Below are 15,663 nucleotides of genomic sequence, written 5' to 3' on the forward strand. Positions count from 1 at the left end.
AACGCATGCACTTCTTTGCATGGCGGGCTCGAAATCACTCAAAAGGTCAAACTTACGGAACAAACATTTGATGGCATAATCATATGGCAGAAATATCACCCTTGTACCCGTGATGAGCGTCGAAAAGGTACAATTGTATCTTGGACATTTATCATTTGTTCAAGTTTCCTTCACTGGACAGAAAAAAAAATCCACAAATATTTAGTTCAACAGGTTCCATCATGACAAAATCCTTCTGAGAGTCTTTCTCTGTGCAATTAGGCCTCCCTTGGCAGCCACTTTCAAATGAGATCAGATTCCTGCAAATGAACTTTTTTTCCACCAGGGGGCGGTACTCGAACAAGTAACGTCATCTTTCATTTGTTACCGAAACACACACACAAGTGCCTTCAATCTTCATTTCTTGACTGGGGTCAAATGACATCAGGAGTCCAACTGCTATTTCTAGGGACGCTCCCCAGACCAATACTGTACATACTTAGAGGTCATGCACCAGACACTCGGTCCACCATCAACAGAGTAGATTGTAACAACGTAATGCCATTCTTTGCAACCAAACACAACCCACGAAGACGCGTTACTTATTCAAGATGTTTGTGCATGGGCTAAAAATGTACAACTTTAACCTTGACCCCTTTGACCTTTCCAAACCAAGAGAAGCGAATTCAAGGGTGGTGGTCGACTGGTTAGCACGTCCGCCGACTGGTTGGCACATCTGCCTCACAGTGCAGTGGCTCCGGCCTTCCCGTGTGGAGTTTGCACGTTCTCCCCGTACCTGCGTGGGTTTTCTCCGGGTATTCCGGTTTCCTCCCACATTCCAAAAACATGCATAGCAGGTTAATGGCACACTCTAAATGTTCCGGCTGCAGAAGCTAGCTCTTGGGACATGGAATGTCACCTCTCTGGCAGGGAAGGAGCCCGAGCTGGTGTGTGAGGCAGAGAATTTCCGACTGGATATAGTCGGACTTGCCTCCACACACAGCCTGGGTTCTGGTACCAGTTCTCTCGAGAGGGGTTGGACTCTCTTCCACTCTGGAGTTGCTCACGGTGAGAGGCGCAGAGCAGGTGTGGGCATACTCATTGCCCCCCGGCTCAGTGTCTGTACATTGGGGTTCACACCGGTAGACGAGAGGGTTGCCTCCCTCCGCCTTCGGGTGGGTGGACGGGTCCTGACTGTTGTTTGTGCATATGCACCAAACGGCAGCTCAGCATACCCACCCTTTTTGGAGTCCTTGGAGGGTGTGCTGGAGAGTACTCCTGCTGGGGACTCCATTGTTCTGCTGGGGGACTTCAATGCTCACGTGGGCAATGACAGTGATACCTGGAGGGGCGTGATTGGGAGGAACGGCCCCCCCGATCAAAACCCGAGTGGTGTTTTGTTATTGGACTTCTGTGCTCGCCACGGATTGTCCATAACGAACACCTTGTTCAAACATAAGGGTGTCCATATGTGCACTTGGCACCAGGACACCCTAGGCCGCAGTTCGATGATCGACTTTGTAGTTGTATCATCGGATTTGCGGCCGCATGTTCTGGACACTCGGGTGAAGAGAGGGGCGGAGCTGTCAACTGATCACCACCTGGTGGTGAGTCGGCTCCGATGGTGGGGGAAGATGCCGGTCCGTCCTGGCAGACCCAAACGTATAGTGAGGGTTTGTTGGGAGCGTCTGGCGGAATCCCCTGTCAGAAGGAGTTTCAACTCCCACCTCCGACAGAGCTTTTCCCATGTTCCGGGGGAGACGGGGGACATTGAGTCCGAGTGGACCATGTTCCGTGCCTCTATTGTTGAGGCGGCCAATCTGAGTTGTGGCCGTAAGGTGGTTGGTGCCTGTCGTGGCGGCAATCCTCGTACTCGCTGGTGGACACCAGCAGTAAGGGATGCCGTCAAGCTGAAGAAGGAGTCCTACCGAGCCTTTATGGCCTGTGGGACCCCAGAGGCAGCTGACGGGTATCGACTGGCCAAGCGGACCGCGGCTTCGGTGGTCGCCGAGGCAAAAACCCGAGCGTGGGAAGAGTTCGGTGAGGCCATGGAAGCCGACTTCCGGACGGCTTCGAGGAAATTCTGGTCCACCATCCGACGTCTCAGGAGGGGGAAGCAGTGCACCACTAACACTGTGTACAGTGGGGATGGGGCGCTGCTGACTTCGACTCGGGACGTTGTGAACCGGTGGGCAGAGTACTTCGAAGACCTCCTCAACTCCACCAACACGCCTTCCTTTGAGGAAGCAGAGCCTGGGGACTCTGAGGTGGGCTCTCCTATCTCTGTGGTTGAAGTCACCGATGTGGTTAAAAAGCTCCTCGGTGGCAAGGCCCCAGGGGTGGATGAGATCCGCCCGGAGTTCCTCAAGGCTCTGGATGTTGTGGGGCTGTCCTGGTTGACACGCCTCTACAACATCGCGTGGTCAACAGGGAGAGTGCCTCTGGATTGGCAGACCGGGGTGGTAGTCCCTCTTTTTAAAAAGGGGGACCGGAGGGTGTGTTCCAACTACAGAGGGATCACACTCCTCAGCCTCCCTGGTAAGGTCTATTCAGGGGTGCTGGAGAGGAGGGTCCGTCAGGAAGTCGAGCCTCAGATTGAGGAGGAGCAGTGTGGTTTTCGTCCCGGCCGTGGAACAGTGGACCAGCTCTACACCCTTAGCAGGGTCCTTGAGGGTATGTGGGAATTCGCCCAACCAGTCTACATGTGTTTTGTGGACTTGGAGAAGGCGTTTGACCGTGTCCCTCGGGGAGTTCTGTGGGGGGTGCTTCGTGGGTATGGCGTACCGAACCCCCTGATACGGGCTGTTCGGTCACTATACCACCGATGTCAGAGTTTGGTTCGCATAGCCGGCAGTAAGTCGGAACCGTTTCCAGTGGGGGTAGGACTCCGCCAAGGCTGCCCTTTGTCGCCGATTCTGTTCATAACCTTTATGGACAGAATTTCTAGGCGCAGCCGAAGCGTTGAGGGAGTCCGTTTTGGGGGCCTCAGTATTACATCCCTGCTTTTTGCAGATGATGTGGTGCTGTTGGCTCCTTCAAACGGGGCTCTACAACTCTCACTGGAGCGTTTCGCAGCCGAGTGTGAAGCGGTTGGGATGAAAATCAGCACCTCCAAATCTGAAACCATGGTCCTCAGTCGGAAAAGGGTGGATTGCCCCCTCCGGGTCGGGGAGGAGATATTACCCCAAGTGGAGGAGTTTAAGTATCTTGGGGTCTTGTTCACGAGTGAGGGCAGGAGGGAGCGAGAGATCGACAGGCGGATCGGTGCAGCGTCTGCTGTGATGCGGACGTTGTATCGGTCTGTCGTGGTGAAGAAGGAGCTGAGCCAAAGGGCGAAGCTCTCAATTTACCGGTCGATCTACGTCCCAACCCTCATCTATGGCCACGAGCTATGGGTCGTGACCGAAAGAACGAGATCCCGGATACAAGCGGCCGAAATGAGTTTTCTCCGCAGGGTGTCCGGGCTCTCCCTTAGAGATAAGGTGAGGAGCTCGGTCATCCGGGAGGGGCTCAGAGTCGAGCCGCTTCTCCTCCACATCGAGAGGAGCCAGATGAGGTGGCTTGGGCATCTGATTCGGATGCCTCCTGAGCGCCTCCCTGGTGAGGTGTTCCGGGCATGTCCCACCGGGAGGAGACCCCGAGGAAGACCCAGGACACGCTGGAGAGACTACGTCACCCAGCTGGCTTGGGAACGCCTCGGAATCCCCCGGGGAGAGCTGGAAGAGGTAGCTAGGGAGAGGGAAGTCTGGGCTTCCCTGCTAAAGCTGTTGCCCCCGCGACCCGGCCCCGGATAAGCGGTAGATGATGGATGGATGGATGGATAAATGTTCCATAGGTGTGATTGTGAGCACGAATGGTTGTGCCCTGCGATTGGCTGTCAACCAGTTCAGGGTGTTCCCCGCCTACTGCCCAAAGACAGCTGGGATAGGCTCCAGCACCCCCCGCGACCCTTGTGAGGATAAGCGGATTAGAAAATGGGTGGGTTGGGGCATGAATTCAAAACACACACACACATTGAGGGGCGGGGGAGAGAGAGAGCGAAAAAGTATTTTGATATTTTTGGTTGTTATTATAATACTGTTTTAATCATTTAGTTGAGTTCCACTCGTACATGGTGGCGAGAACCATGATTAGTTCTGATTAGTATGGTGGAAATGTAATTTATAAGACGGGAGGAGGGCTTTTGTAAAAGATATATTTTTATCTGGGAAAAAAAACAATACGCAGAGTAACTTAACCCTGTTTTGAATACTGCTCGCTTGGAAGAAGCGCTATCTGGTGTTGGGACAACTACTTCCGTACTCCCAGCCTCTTTCCGGGCTTTGACTATCCAGCCTCCATGTCATGTTAGGATCCCTGTATGTCCGTCTCCTGCAGCACTGCATCGCATTAATGTTCTGTTTCACATTTTTCACAAAGATTTAAGTGGACACTCTTTGGGGTGGGTGGGTCTGTTTCCAATTTTCTCCCCTTCTCCCGTCTTAAGGGACAACACTTGCAAAACTAAACAAATACAACCGATGCACACAATATTGTCTTTTCGGACTGCAATGTTTCCTCTTCTTTTCATACGCACAAATATGAGTTTTCAAAAGCGTATTGTCACTGATAAAAAAAAAATCTCAAAGTTTCTCACATCAGTTAAAACCCCCCCCACAAAAACCGAACTTCCACTGATCAGATTAAAGAGTATAAAAAATGACATTGGCCACCGATTCCTACTTTCTATTACAACCATATTTATTTTCGAAATATATATATATATATACACATTGTGTAATATTTCCTACCAGCTTTGAGGTTCCTCCGGTCAAGTTAAACAGTGGCAGCAGGTCTGAGAGGCTGTGTGAGAATGCAGATCCCGCTCTGACAGGGGAGTGGTGCTGAAGCCCACTGACTCAACCGCTTGCCTCTCCGATGTCTGGCGCTCGCCTTGGTGTGAGCGCAACCAGCTCGTCTCTCTCCTTTTCACCCTCTCTCGTCTAATCACTCCCTTCAACTCACTTTTTTGTTGTTGTTGTTGTTGCTTTCACAGACGACGCAGTTGCTCTGACGTATAAACCTCCCGTAACTTGTTAGTGCCGCCCCTGCGCCGGCAGCCGCACAGAGGTCGTGTGTTTCTCGGAGCGCGCTATAGTGTGCGTCCGCGCGCGTCATTGTGTGCGTGCGCGTGCGTGCGTGCGTGCGCGTTACACAGCATAACAGATTGAGTTTGTCTGACGGACAATAGCAGGAAGTCTTCATTTAGTACTCACAAAGCACAGAGGATGGAACTAGAACAGCGCTGAGCATTACCTGAAAAAAAAGAAAATAATTCAGTCGAATGTGTTGAACAGAACATGATGATAACCAAGAACCGAAAATTCAATCGCAATTTACTTTTTAATCATACAATGAAACAATGGACATGTATCGTGGGCAGGATGTGTCAGAAAAGTTTCAGGACTGACGTCCCAAAAGATTTCTTTGATTTCCAAACTCCAATTTTTAACCCATTGAAGTGAATGCAAATGAGATCTAACTGCACCTTCCTAGCCTTTGCCTTGCCCTCATGTACTCCTGGAATGTTTCTCTGCCCAGGGTCTCTGCTTCACCATCTTTACAGCCATCTTGACGTGATCCAGGTCTTCAAAGAGGCAACATATATATAATAATAATAATAATAATAATCGTCTTCTTGGCCAGGAAGTGTCAGATGCTCAGGGTGTTATCATTTTGCCATAATTTCCACCTCTTCTCCTGCACTGAATGAAGCAAACACTGATCTTGTGAGGAGATCGATGTGCTGCTTGATTGCGTGACACCAGCCCCCCCCCCCCCCCCCCCCCCGCCCCCACACACACATGCTAAACCATCACATTGTACTAATTTTAGCAATGCCTACAATGCAATATTTTCACTCTTCTGTTGGGGACGCGTGTTCTGAATGGAGACATTTTACAAAAACAACGTCATAAAGTCAGCTGTTAGCAGTGTGCGTTCAACGTGATTAGTTGCACAAGGCCGCTTATTTATTCCTGACAATTGCGTTTCACAGAAATGAACAAGGGAGAAAAACACAATGCTGGGGATTTAGCCATGCCAATCCTATTCTTTTTTTATTATCAATCTTAATTTAATTGTATTGTCATGTCTGAAAACGTACAAAGCGTTTTGTTTTCATTTGACCCAAACTATCATCTGAAATATTCCGATGAAATATTATTCATATTTCATCGGAATATTTCATTAATATTGTTAAGAAGAAAGAGGGTTTATGTGTTAGGATATTATTATTACTAAGTCGCGTTTTCACGGGGTCACGGCTCACAGGCACACGTTTGCAATCTAGCTGAATGCAAAAGAATAGCAAATGACAATTTCATGCCGATAATGTTATTTTTGCCGAATCTGAAACACCAAATCAAATTGACACACTGTCACCACGTCTCCCATTTGCTCTCTCCGATGGCTAGCCACCATACGGGACAACAACAAAACAGTGAGGCGTGTTTGCTTTAACAACAGCAAAGTATCTCTTGGTACTGCACAGAGTTGTACGGTTTCCAAATTTAGAATGCCGCAGGTGACACAATATTTATCCTCTCGCTATATTCTCCCCTGCATGCTATTGTCATTTGTAGATGTATATTTGTTTTGCTGGCCGACAACACGTGATACAGGCTCAACGCCGACATGTGCTGGCTAACGTAAGCCCTGCATGGCCCTGGTATCACATTACGCCACACACAAGGTCAGTTTGACTTGATTCTCTCGACAGGATGGAAAACAATGACCGAGCTTCAAGCTTTGGTAAGATAAATGCACCTCGTTATGTCGTTTTGTTTTCTTTTTTTTCTTGAACATGTTGTGAATTCCTTTGACCTCAGCGTGGACAACATGACCTTTAAAAGAAAATCTCACTTTTTTTCCCCATAAATAGCCGATTAAATAAAAAATAATCAATAAATAAATAAATTAAAAATTAAAAATAATCATGCTTTCTCTTGTGTTGTTTTTAAAAAATTATTAAAATAGATGTAAAGCCGATCCTGAATCACAATTTAACAACTTAAGTGACAAAGAGTAACGTCAGACCCGACTTGCTTTCATGCTTTTCTTATGTAAAGTTGCACGGGTGAGGCAAGGTGACCTTGGCAAAATTATTTGCAAGGTGGCGTTGTTCGGCACGAGACTGCCTTCAGTGGAAAATTCCCTGTGTGGAAAATTATTTTGCTCGTGACGTTTTTTTTTCTTAGGGGGCAACTAAAAACGCTCTTTGCTTTTTGAGTAATAGTCGCTCGAGGGGTCGGAAAATATGCTAAACGTAGCGATGCTGCTTTTGTGAACTAGTATCTCTCTTTCCGCTGCTATGTTGCTGGTGTAAATAGCGGACATAAGCGGGGAAGACAGAAATCACCAAAAATAAAATAAATAAAAAGGAAGGAATCGAATCGAATCGCTGTTCACCCGTCACTTGCCCTTTAAATTGTTCCGCATGGAAATTAAGATGAAAATTGATTTTTAAAAAAAAGTAAACTCTCAAATTTCATTTGACGGTTGAATTATGTGGCATAATTGCTATGTTAGTCAACGAAACGCGAATTCCCACATGGCCTAGAGCACGGGGTTTTTCAGCCGACACAGTTAGCGGCGCATCAACCATGTTAGTCGTTGAATTAACCTGCTGATCTCTGTCCGAGGGAGCGTCATGTGTCTCCGCTCTGTTGCAGAGAAACGTGGCTGAGCAGGTCAGCATCGAGCGTCACCTCAGCTGCTGTGTGGTCTGCCCCCTCCGCTAGATGCCCTGGATCAGCCTTGTGGTTCAAATGTAATTTCATCCTTTGGGAAAACACACTGACCAAAGGAAACTCATGTCTGGGGGTCATGGACCTTTGTATTCATGAAGCGGGAGAGGGATTTTATTGGTCCGAGTTCCTCTTTCTGAGGAGTACTGTGTTGGGGGAAAGTGAGGGGGGTGGGGATGAGGCGTTCAAGACAGAGCAACCTGTTTATTTGATACGTTATATTTAGCGGACATTGTGACCGTTATTTTTGGCCACCTCGACACAGTGAGAGCTTGTGTCTCCATAAAAGAAGCAAAACCGCTTGATTTTATCCAAACATCTAAAGCAGCCCCGCTTTGACACAACATTCGGAGCAGCGGGGAGGACAAGAAGACAAAAACAGAGAAAGACGTCAGCCGTAGATCACAAGCGGCTCAGAAATCCTTGAAGAATACAATGGGATCTGCATCATCATCTGGAAACGTGCTAAATGAAAACATGGAGCTGAAAGGAGACCTTCAAATTCACGAGGAGATAAAGTACAGGCTGCTAACTGGGAAATGACTTTTAAGAATGAGATACCAGAATGTTCTGCCAGATATTGTTTTCCTCTGCTCTAACAAGTAATGAAGGCAGGGTCTCAGTGGAAGAACTTTGCTGTAGAGTCAGATTCAAGTACACACACACACCAACCGTATTTTCGACACTATAAGGCGCTTTGGAGTATAAGGCAAACTTTCAATAAATGGCCTATTATAAAACTGTTTTCATATATAGGGCGCACCGCATTATAAGGCACAAAGAAGAGAAGTTACAATAGTCAAGTCAAGTCAACAGTATTTATAGAGCACTTTTAAACAGCCATCGCATACAAAGTGCTGTACATGGAGCGATTTAACATGCACAATAAACAGTAAGACAAATCGGTAATAAAGGCGGTAGAAAGCACCGAACAGTAAAATCAAGAACAAATCTAAGTCATGCTGAGTCGAACGCCAAAGAATACAAGTGAGTTTTGAGGAGGGCTTTAAAGATAACATATATAATATAGGGCGGCCCGGTAGTCCAGTGGTTAGCACGTTGGATTCACAGTGCAGAGGTACCGGGTTCGATTCCAGCTCCGGCCTCCCTGTTTGGAGTTTGCATGTTCTCCCCGGGCCTGCGTGGGTTTTCTCCGGGTGCTCCGGTTTCCTCCCACGTTCCAAAAACATGCGTGGCAGGCTGATTGAACACTCTAAATCGTCCATAGGTGTGAGTGTGAGTGTGAATGGTTGTTCGTCTGTGTGTGCCCTGCGATTGGCTGGCAACCGATTCAGGGTGTCCCCCCGCCTACTGCCCGAATACAGCTGGGATAGGCTCCAGCACCCCCCGCGACCCTAGTGAGGATCAAGCGGCTCGGAAGATGAATGAATGAATGAATGGATGAATATATAATATATAATAGTGCATTATGCATCCACTAGATGGAGCTACGCTAAAGGGAATACAATACAGCTTTATTGATACAGAGCTTTCCCAAACGCTGCAGCTGTAAACAAAGCGCCTTACTGAACATTTAAAATACTACGTCGAAGAAATCAGAATATTGATCCATACATAAGGCACATCGGATTATAAGGCGCACTGTCGGCTTTTGAGAAAATGGAATGCTTTTAAGTGCGCCTTACGGTGCGGAAAATGCGGTTTTCCTAACCCACTCGCTGGATAGCTATGGATTTTTAGCAGATTGGGTAATCACAAATTGGGTTGCTATTTCCTCCGCCCAATGCACTGCGTATAAATAACCCAGCATTGGCTTTGTCCCTTTTGGACCCAACGCCGGGCTAGCTATTTCAACAACTCCGGGTTACTCTTAACGATACGCTGAAGAGTGTGGAAATGTTGTCCCAAGACGTGTAAACTGCATGAAGTTGTGATTTCCTCCCCTGGAGTCTGGGGAGCATTTGGACACCCATGTGAGGGTCTCCAGCTGCAGTCCGGATCAGCTTTAGCGCTCTAGAAAATGGATGGATGGACCTTGTCAGAGTCAAGGTGAAGGTGACACACTTTCCCACAGCTGAATGCGAGACCGGCCTCGTGGTGTCAAATGAAAATAGATTTTTCATTGTTACCCCCACCCGCAATTAAATATGTCATCTTTAAAACAAAGCAATGTCCTTTTGCCGATATGCCTCGGTGACCTCTCATAGAGGCGCGCTCACACGCTTTGGAGAATGTGAGACTCCAATCAGGCCCAATGGCTAGCCGACCTGTGTCGACAGGAAGGGAGAGTTTCCTGAAAGGTCATGCTTGTTCCAGCCAGACCAAACACTGCCTAATTGCTTTGTTGTTTGTCGGGTCGGGCCTGTTTTTGTGTCGCATTTTTTCCTTTGTTTAGCATTCCCAAGAATATTACCTGCAACAGTGGCCAAAAAGGTGGGGAGGCTCGAGGAGGGAAGTCTTAGGACTACAACACAGAGGGAGGAAGGGAGAGAATATAAAGGCATGATGTGTGTGTGTGTGGAAAGGGGTGGGGGTGGAGGGGGGGTTGCCTCTGACTTTCCTTTTCCTCTTTCAAGCTAAAAATAGCAAACGTAGGAAGGTGGTGATGGGAGGACCTGAATGAACAGGGGTAATTGGCAAGAGACAAACTGCTGGGGGAGAATATCTTTTCTTTTGGGGGGTTGGGGGGGTGGCGGCCTGCCATGCAGCTGTACTCTGTCCTTCAGGCTCTGGCTCCCTCTTAATATTATTACATCGGCCCTTTCTTTCTCTCAGACACTAAGCGGGAAGGAGAGTCATGGGCCCCTGACAACCCCGAAGAAGCAAAGAATGTGCAATATGAGGCAAGGGAACAGCTGTACAGCGGGAGAACAGCAAGCAGAGGGGCGGGGGTCAGTCCATTCACAGAAGAGGTACAACTGAAGAGAACCTTTCTGGAAGTGGAATCAACAAATGTATTTAATCAAGCCCAGAACGTCCCGGCTGGGACGGCGGAGGCCCGACAGATGTGTTGCTCAGCTGTTGCTTCAGAACCGATCGGCTTGTGGTGGTTGGGTGTCTTATTAGGTGGGCTACCTGTGGCCAAACGGTCTTGGGAACTTGGATGGAGGCTTTCAAAAAAAAATGATGTGATGGAAAGACGATAAGGTCACCCTTGGTGATTCTTTACTTTTGCCAAAGACATTAACAAAGTTTTTTTTTTTGCTGCATTGTTTCAATGGGGGCGGCCCGGTAGTCCAGTGGTTAGCACGTCGGCTTCACATTGCAGAGGTACCGGGTTCGATTCCAGCTCCGGCCTCCCTGTGTGGAGTTTGCATGTTCTCCCCGGGCCTGCGTGGGTTTTCTCCGTGTGCTCCGGTTTCCTCCCACGTTCCAAAAACATGCGTGGCAGGCTGATTGAACACTCCAAATTGTCCCTAGGTGTGAGTGTGAGTGCGAATGGTTGTTCGTTTCTGTGTGCCCCGCGATTGGCTGGCAACCGATTCAGGGTGTCCCCCGCCTACTGCCCGAAGACAGCTGGGATAGGCTCCAGCACCCCCCGCGACCCTAGTGAGTATCAAGCGGCTCGGAAGATGAAAAAAATAAAAAAATGTTTCAATGGGCTTTTCTAACGCTTCGTGGTGCAAAGAACCATATCTGAAGTCCTCATTAAAAGACCAAGCAAATAAAATTCATAGATCTGTTTAAAAACATGTCGAATGATAATTGCTGGAAACTTGTGAAAGACAATATTGCAACATTCACAACGGGTTTTCCTCCCCAGTGTAAATGGGCGAGTTGCACCAAAGACAAATCCACAATGCCCCCATTTGAACGTAAAGTCCTTCATCCAAATATTGCACTGGGGAAAATTCAACGTGATCAAAATAATTTGTAATTTTCATCTATCATTTCGGTTAAATTGCTTAATTCTGGCGACGCCTGATCAATGCGCACCTGAATGTTTTAGCCATGCAGTGAAGCCCACTTCTAGTGAATTCCCCCCACCCCCTTACAGCTGAAAAGACAAAGTCTTTGTGGTTGGACATCACATATCGCACTATTCAAGGTGTGTGCGTGTGTGTGTGTGTGTGTGTATGTATGTGTGTTTGTGAGACCACCTGCACCGCCTGTCTTGCAACCGTAATAGCTGAGCATGTTCCTGCACACCCAACACCACAGCCTACCCGTTGGTTTCCGTTTTTCAGTTTACAATAAACTCAATTTCGTGTGAAAGTAGAGTGTTGCATGTCAACATCCTACACGGATTGTCATGAACTCACCGATTTTGAGATCCGAAAATCAATGTGCGTGTGAGGAATGAGGGCACCTGTGCCGATATTTCAGCTGAAAGATGAAATGAAGTGTGCGAGTTGAGTGGTGAACCTTCCTGAGATCGAACACAATCCATTCCGTTCGCGCGGTCAACCTTCAGTTTGTTCGTCTTTACAATTACAATGAATTACCGAGCGCACTTTAATAAATAGAATAAAATAAATGAGACATACCAATTATTCATCGACCAAGCGATGTACTGAAACGACGGCAAAATGTAACATCTTGCGTCTTATCTGCATTCTATCTTCACTGTATGTAGGCCAACGAGGGGAACCTCAGACCCCACAAAAAGGTCGACAGGTGTCTCACCGCCGCCGGGTGCAAACATAAACGTAGCACAACCCAGCTACCTTGACAAAAAGTACAGTAACGTAATACTCACACGCATATGGAGAGCCAGATTCGATCTGCCCCCGACGGTGAATGTGGCACACAGCCTTGGGAGCAAATACCACTTCGCACATCCAGCAAACCAACATGACCTGTTTACCTAAAATGAGCGATTTGGCACGACCCGCTCAAACAGAAAACAATCACACAGTAATTTTTACCATTTAAAAAAACATGCACATGATTTTTCCCACATTACGGCTGATTTGTCATTTTGCTCATGTTTAGCGATTGTGTCTGAGTTCAGGATACCGCTCACGTGCGTGTGCCTGTGTGATCTCAGTCAAAGGATGTTCAACATGCAGGAAACCGCAGAGATACTTGCCTTCGGTTCCACGCACGAGTTTATGCACTGTATGCGCTGCATATACAGTACACCCTTTGCAAACGCTGAACTCTTAAGAAATAAATTTTTTAAAAAGCGTGGCGTGTTGTATTTGTGTTTCCGATTCTATCATGGCGAGCGGCTGATTCTACAGCACTGTGCTCTTATACTAATGAAGAAGTGTGATGATAACCGTAGAACCGGAAATTGTACTTCCTGTGACACTTAATGACAATATGAGCAACAGAATTCATCCTCCCATTTTCTGATCCGCTTTATCCTCACAAGGTCGCGGGGGTCGTGGTGGGTGCTGGAGCCTATGCCCTTTGGGCAGTAGGTGGGGGAACACACTGAAACGGTTGCCAGCCAGTCGCACACAGAGACGAACAACCATCTACGCTCACACTCACACCTAGAGACAATTTAGAGTGTTCAATCGGCCTGCCATGCATGTTTTTGGAATGTGGGAGGAAACCGGAGTACCCGGAGAAAACCCACGCAGGCCCGGGGAGAACATGTAAACTCCACACAGGGAGGTCGGAGCTGGAATCGAAACCTGTACCTCTGCGCTATAAGGTCGATGCGCTAACCACTGGACCAAAGGGCCACACCAACACAATTCATAAACGATCAATTATGATACATACATGTTATTTTCACCAAGCTGACGCTAACATAAATAACATGTTAGTCAAAAGCATAATGCCGCTTGACGAGCAGGAAAATGAAAAATGAATGATGCAGTGCTACTGCCCACTTATCTCATATTTCACATGGATTTAGCAATTTCATTCCTGTATTACCCACAAAAAAAACCCCTCCTAAAACACACACACACACACACAAATCTTCCAGTTCTCTTCTGACGACATGTCTGGGAGGCAATTGAGCCCACTGAGACTACAGCCTTTATGTCCCGGGCGGTATAAATGAAACTATATTCACACCTCGACAGTTTTTTTTCACCAATCCGATTTCAAATTCGTCTTCCCATGGCCAAGTTATTAGAATAATGCTGTCAATAAGAATCGTGGTTCTGAAAAAGAAGAGTGTGCCATGATGAGCAATTTATTGCACTGTTCTGTTCTAGCAGGTGAAGTAAAACTCTGATGTGGAAATATTTTGGTTTTCATAAGTACGTGAGTTCACTATAAAAACAGACAACGCCGAGAAGATGATCCGGTATGAGGTTGTTCTTTCCATTCATCTATTTACTCTACTCGTATCGTGAGAGAAACCCAATGAAACCTCTCAGCGGGACATTTTCAGGATTTTTTTTTTTTTTTAGTTGTTTGATGGCAGATTTAGCAAGACATTCCAAGCGTTTCTGATCAAGGTGGATCCATCCGATGGCCATTTAAAGCAAAACGTCACCTTTTTTGTTGTTGTGGTTTACTACTGCTCTGTTCCCGCACACAAACAAGCCAACACTTCAAAACCGATACGATGTGCAGCTCGAACGTCCGTTGATGACTTGCCTCCATCCGCACCGAAGACAGATAGCTGCTAAAATACTCCACTTTATCCCATGAATAGAATGAAAACAACATTCGGAGTTCAAACTGTATCGCATGGGAATACCTTGGAAGAGTTCCACCTGAGCCGTATAGTACGTATAACGTCGTCTGGGCCATTATAGAGCCCACAGGACTGACGTAAGTGAACACACTGTTTGTTTGCGTGTGTGTGTGTGAGTACATTTGTGCGTGGTATAAATTTAGGGCAGGGAAAAAGATGGAGGAAGGCTTTGTTAGCCGTAACTGTAGCCATTATTTACCACGAGATTACTTTGTCCCACGCACGCCTGCGCGCATGCGCACAGACAGACACAAGCAGCACGTCTTTTCGTCTCAGCCGGAAAATGATTACCGACGGCAAGAGAATAAATAACGTCCAACTCGGGAGAAAAGAGTATTTTTTAAAAAGGGGCCACGTGCAAGAAAAGTAGTGTACAGTAAAGCGCAACCTTGATTAAACAGACAAATGTGGCAAGGGGGCATCCGTCAAAGCTAATTGTGCGGAAGTACTTTTTGTTTCGTGGCCTAAAAAAAAAAAAAAAAAAACACCCGATAGATCACAAAATTATGATTTTTCTACTTTTTGTTTTGCAGCCTAAAAATGCCCGGGACAGCGAAAGTTTATCATCAGGAGTTATAAAGAAGATTGAAAATGTTTAAACAGGCTTACGTATTGTCAGACATTTTGGTAAACTTTCCTCATAAAAGATTATGACAAATTTGTCAATATTTTCTAAGTCTCGGAGGAAAAAATAATTGTAAAAATGTTTTTTCCCTTGATTAATAAAAACAATGACAAAATGGCAAGATTTCTTAAAATCATGTATGACTGAGCGCATCCATCCCAGTTGCCTAAAAAGAGGCCTTAAAAAAAATCCCGGAAATTTGGCTCAATTAAAGTAAACGGCCACCTTTGAGAAATCCGAAACTCCTTGAATGAAATCATCTGGATCCGGGTTCTTAAGTCGACTATACAGACACTTCAAAATGGATCCGATTCAGATGATTTTGTTTTGTGCAACCACTTGACAAAATAAAATGGAGTAAATTCAACTCACGATTTTTTTTTTTCTTCCGGTGCAAGACAAACAAGCTTTCATATTCACCTTCACACCCAAGGACAATGTCGTCTTCAGTGAACCTAGCGTACATATTTTGGGAATGAGGGAGCTGATGACCAAGTACCCCCGAACATTTCAAAGATGCATGGATTATTTTCCCACTCCCCAACACCCCATACGTGCATTTTGAGCCTCGTGAGAAAGTGGTGTACTCGTAGCGAGCCGGAGAGGAGAGGACCATCGTGCGTTCTTCACATTCTGGACCAAAACCACATGGTTGCTTCAGCCCTAATGACATTTGGATGACTCGCATAAGACAAGGCCAT

General features: G+C 46.8%; 1 protein-coding gene across 2 annotated transcripts in view; it reads right to left on the reverse strand.

The window, feature by feature from the left end:
• LOC127607547 (histone deacetylase 7-like) overlaps window positions 1-5,284 on the reverse strand; it is a 38,578-nt gene extending 33,294 nt beyond the window's left edge. Inside the window, exon 1 of one of the 2 annotated variants that reach the window (XM_052075968.1) lies at window positions 5,235-5,284. In XM_052075968.1, coding sequence (XP_051931928.1) covers window positions 5,235-5,271 — 37 coding nt within the window. In that variant the 5' untranslated portion in view covers window positions 5,272-5,284. Of the gene's footprint in view, window positions 1-4,769; window positions 5,122-5,234 lie in introns of those variants that run through there. The other variant, XM_052075969.1, reaches the window with a different exon arrangement.
• Between the last annotated feature and the right edge of the window lie 10,379 nt (window positions 5,285-15,663).

This window comes from Hippocampus zosterae, chromosome 9 (assembly GCF_025434085.1).
Source record: "Hippocampus zosterae strain Florida chromosome 9, ASM2543408v3, whole genome shotgun sequence".
Lineage (NCBI taxonomy): Eukaryota > Metazoa > Chordata > Actinopteri > Syngnathiformes > Syngnathidae > Hippocampus > Hippocampus zosterae.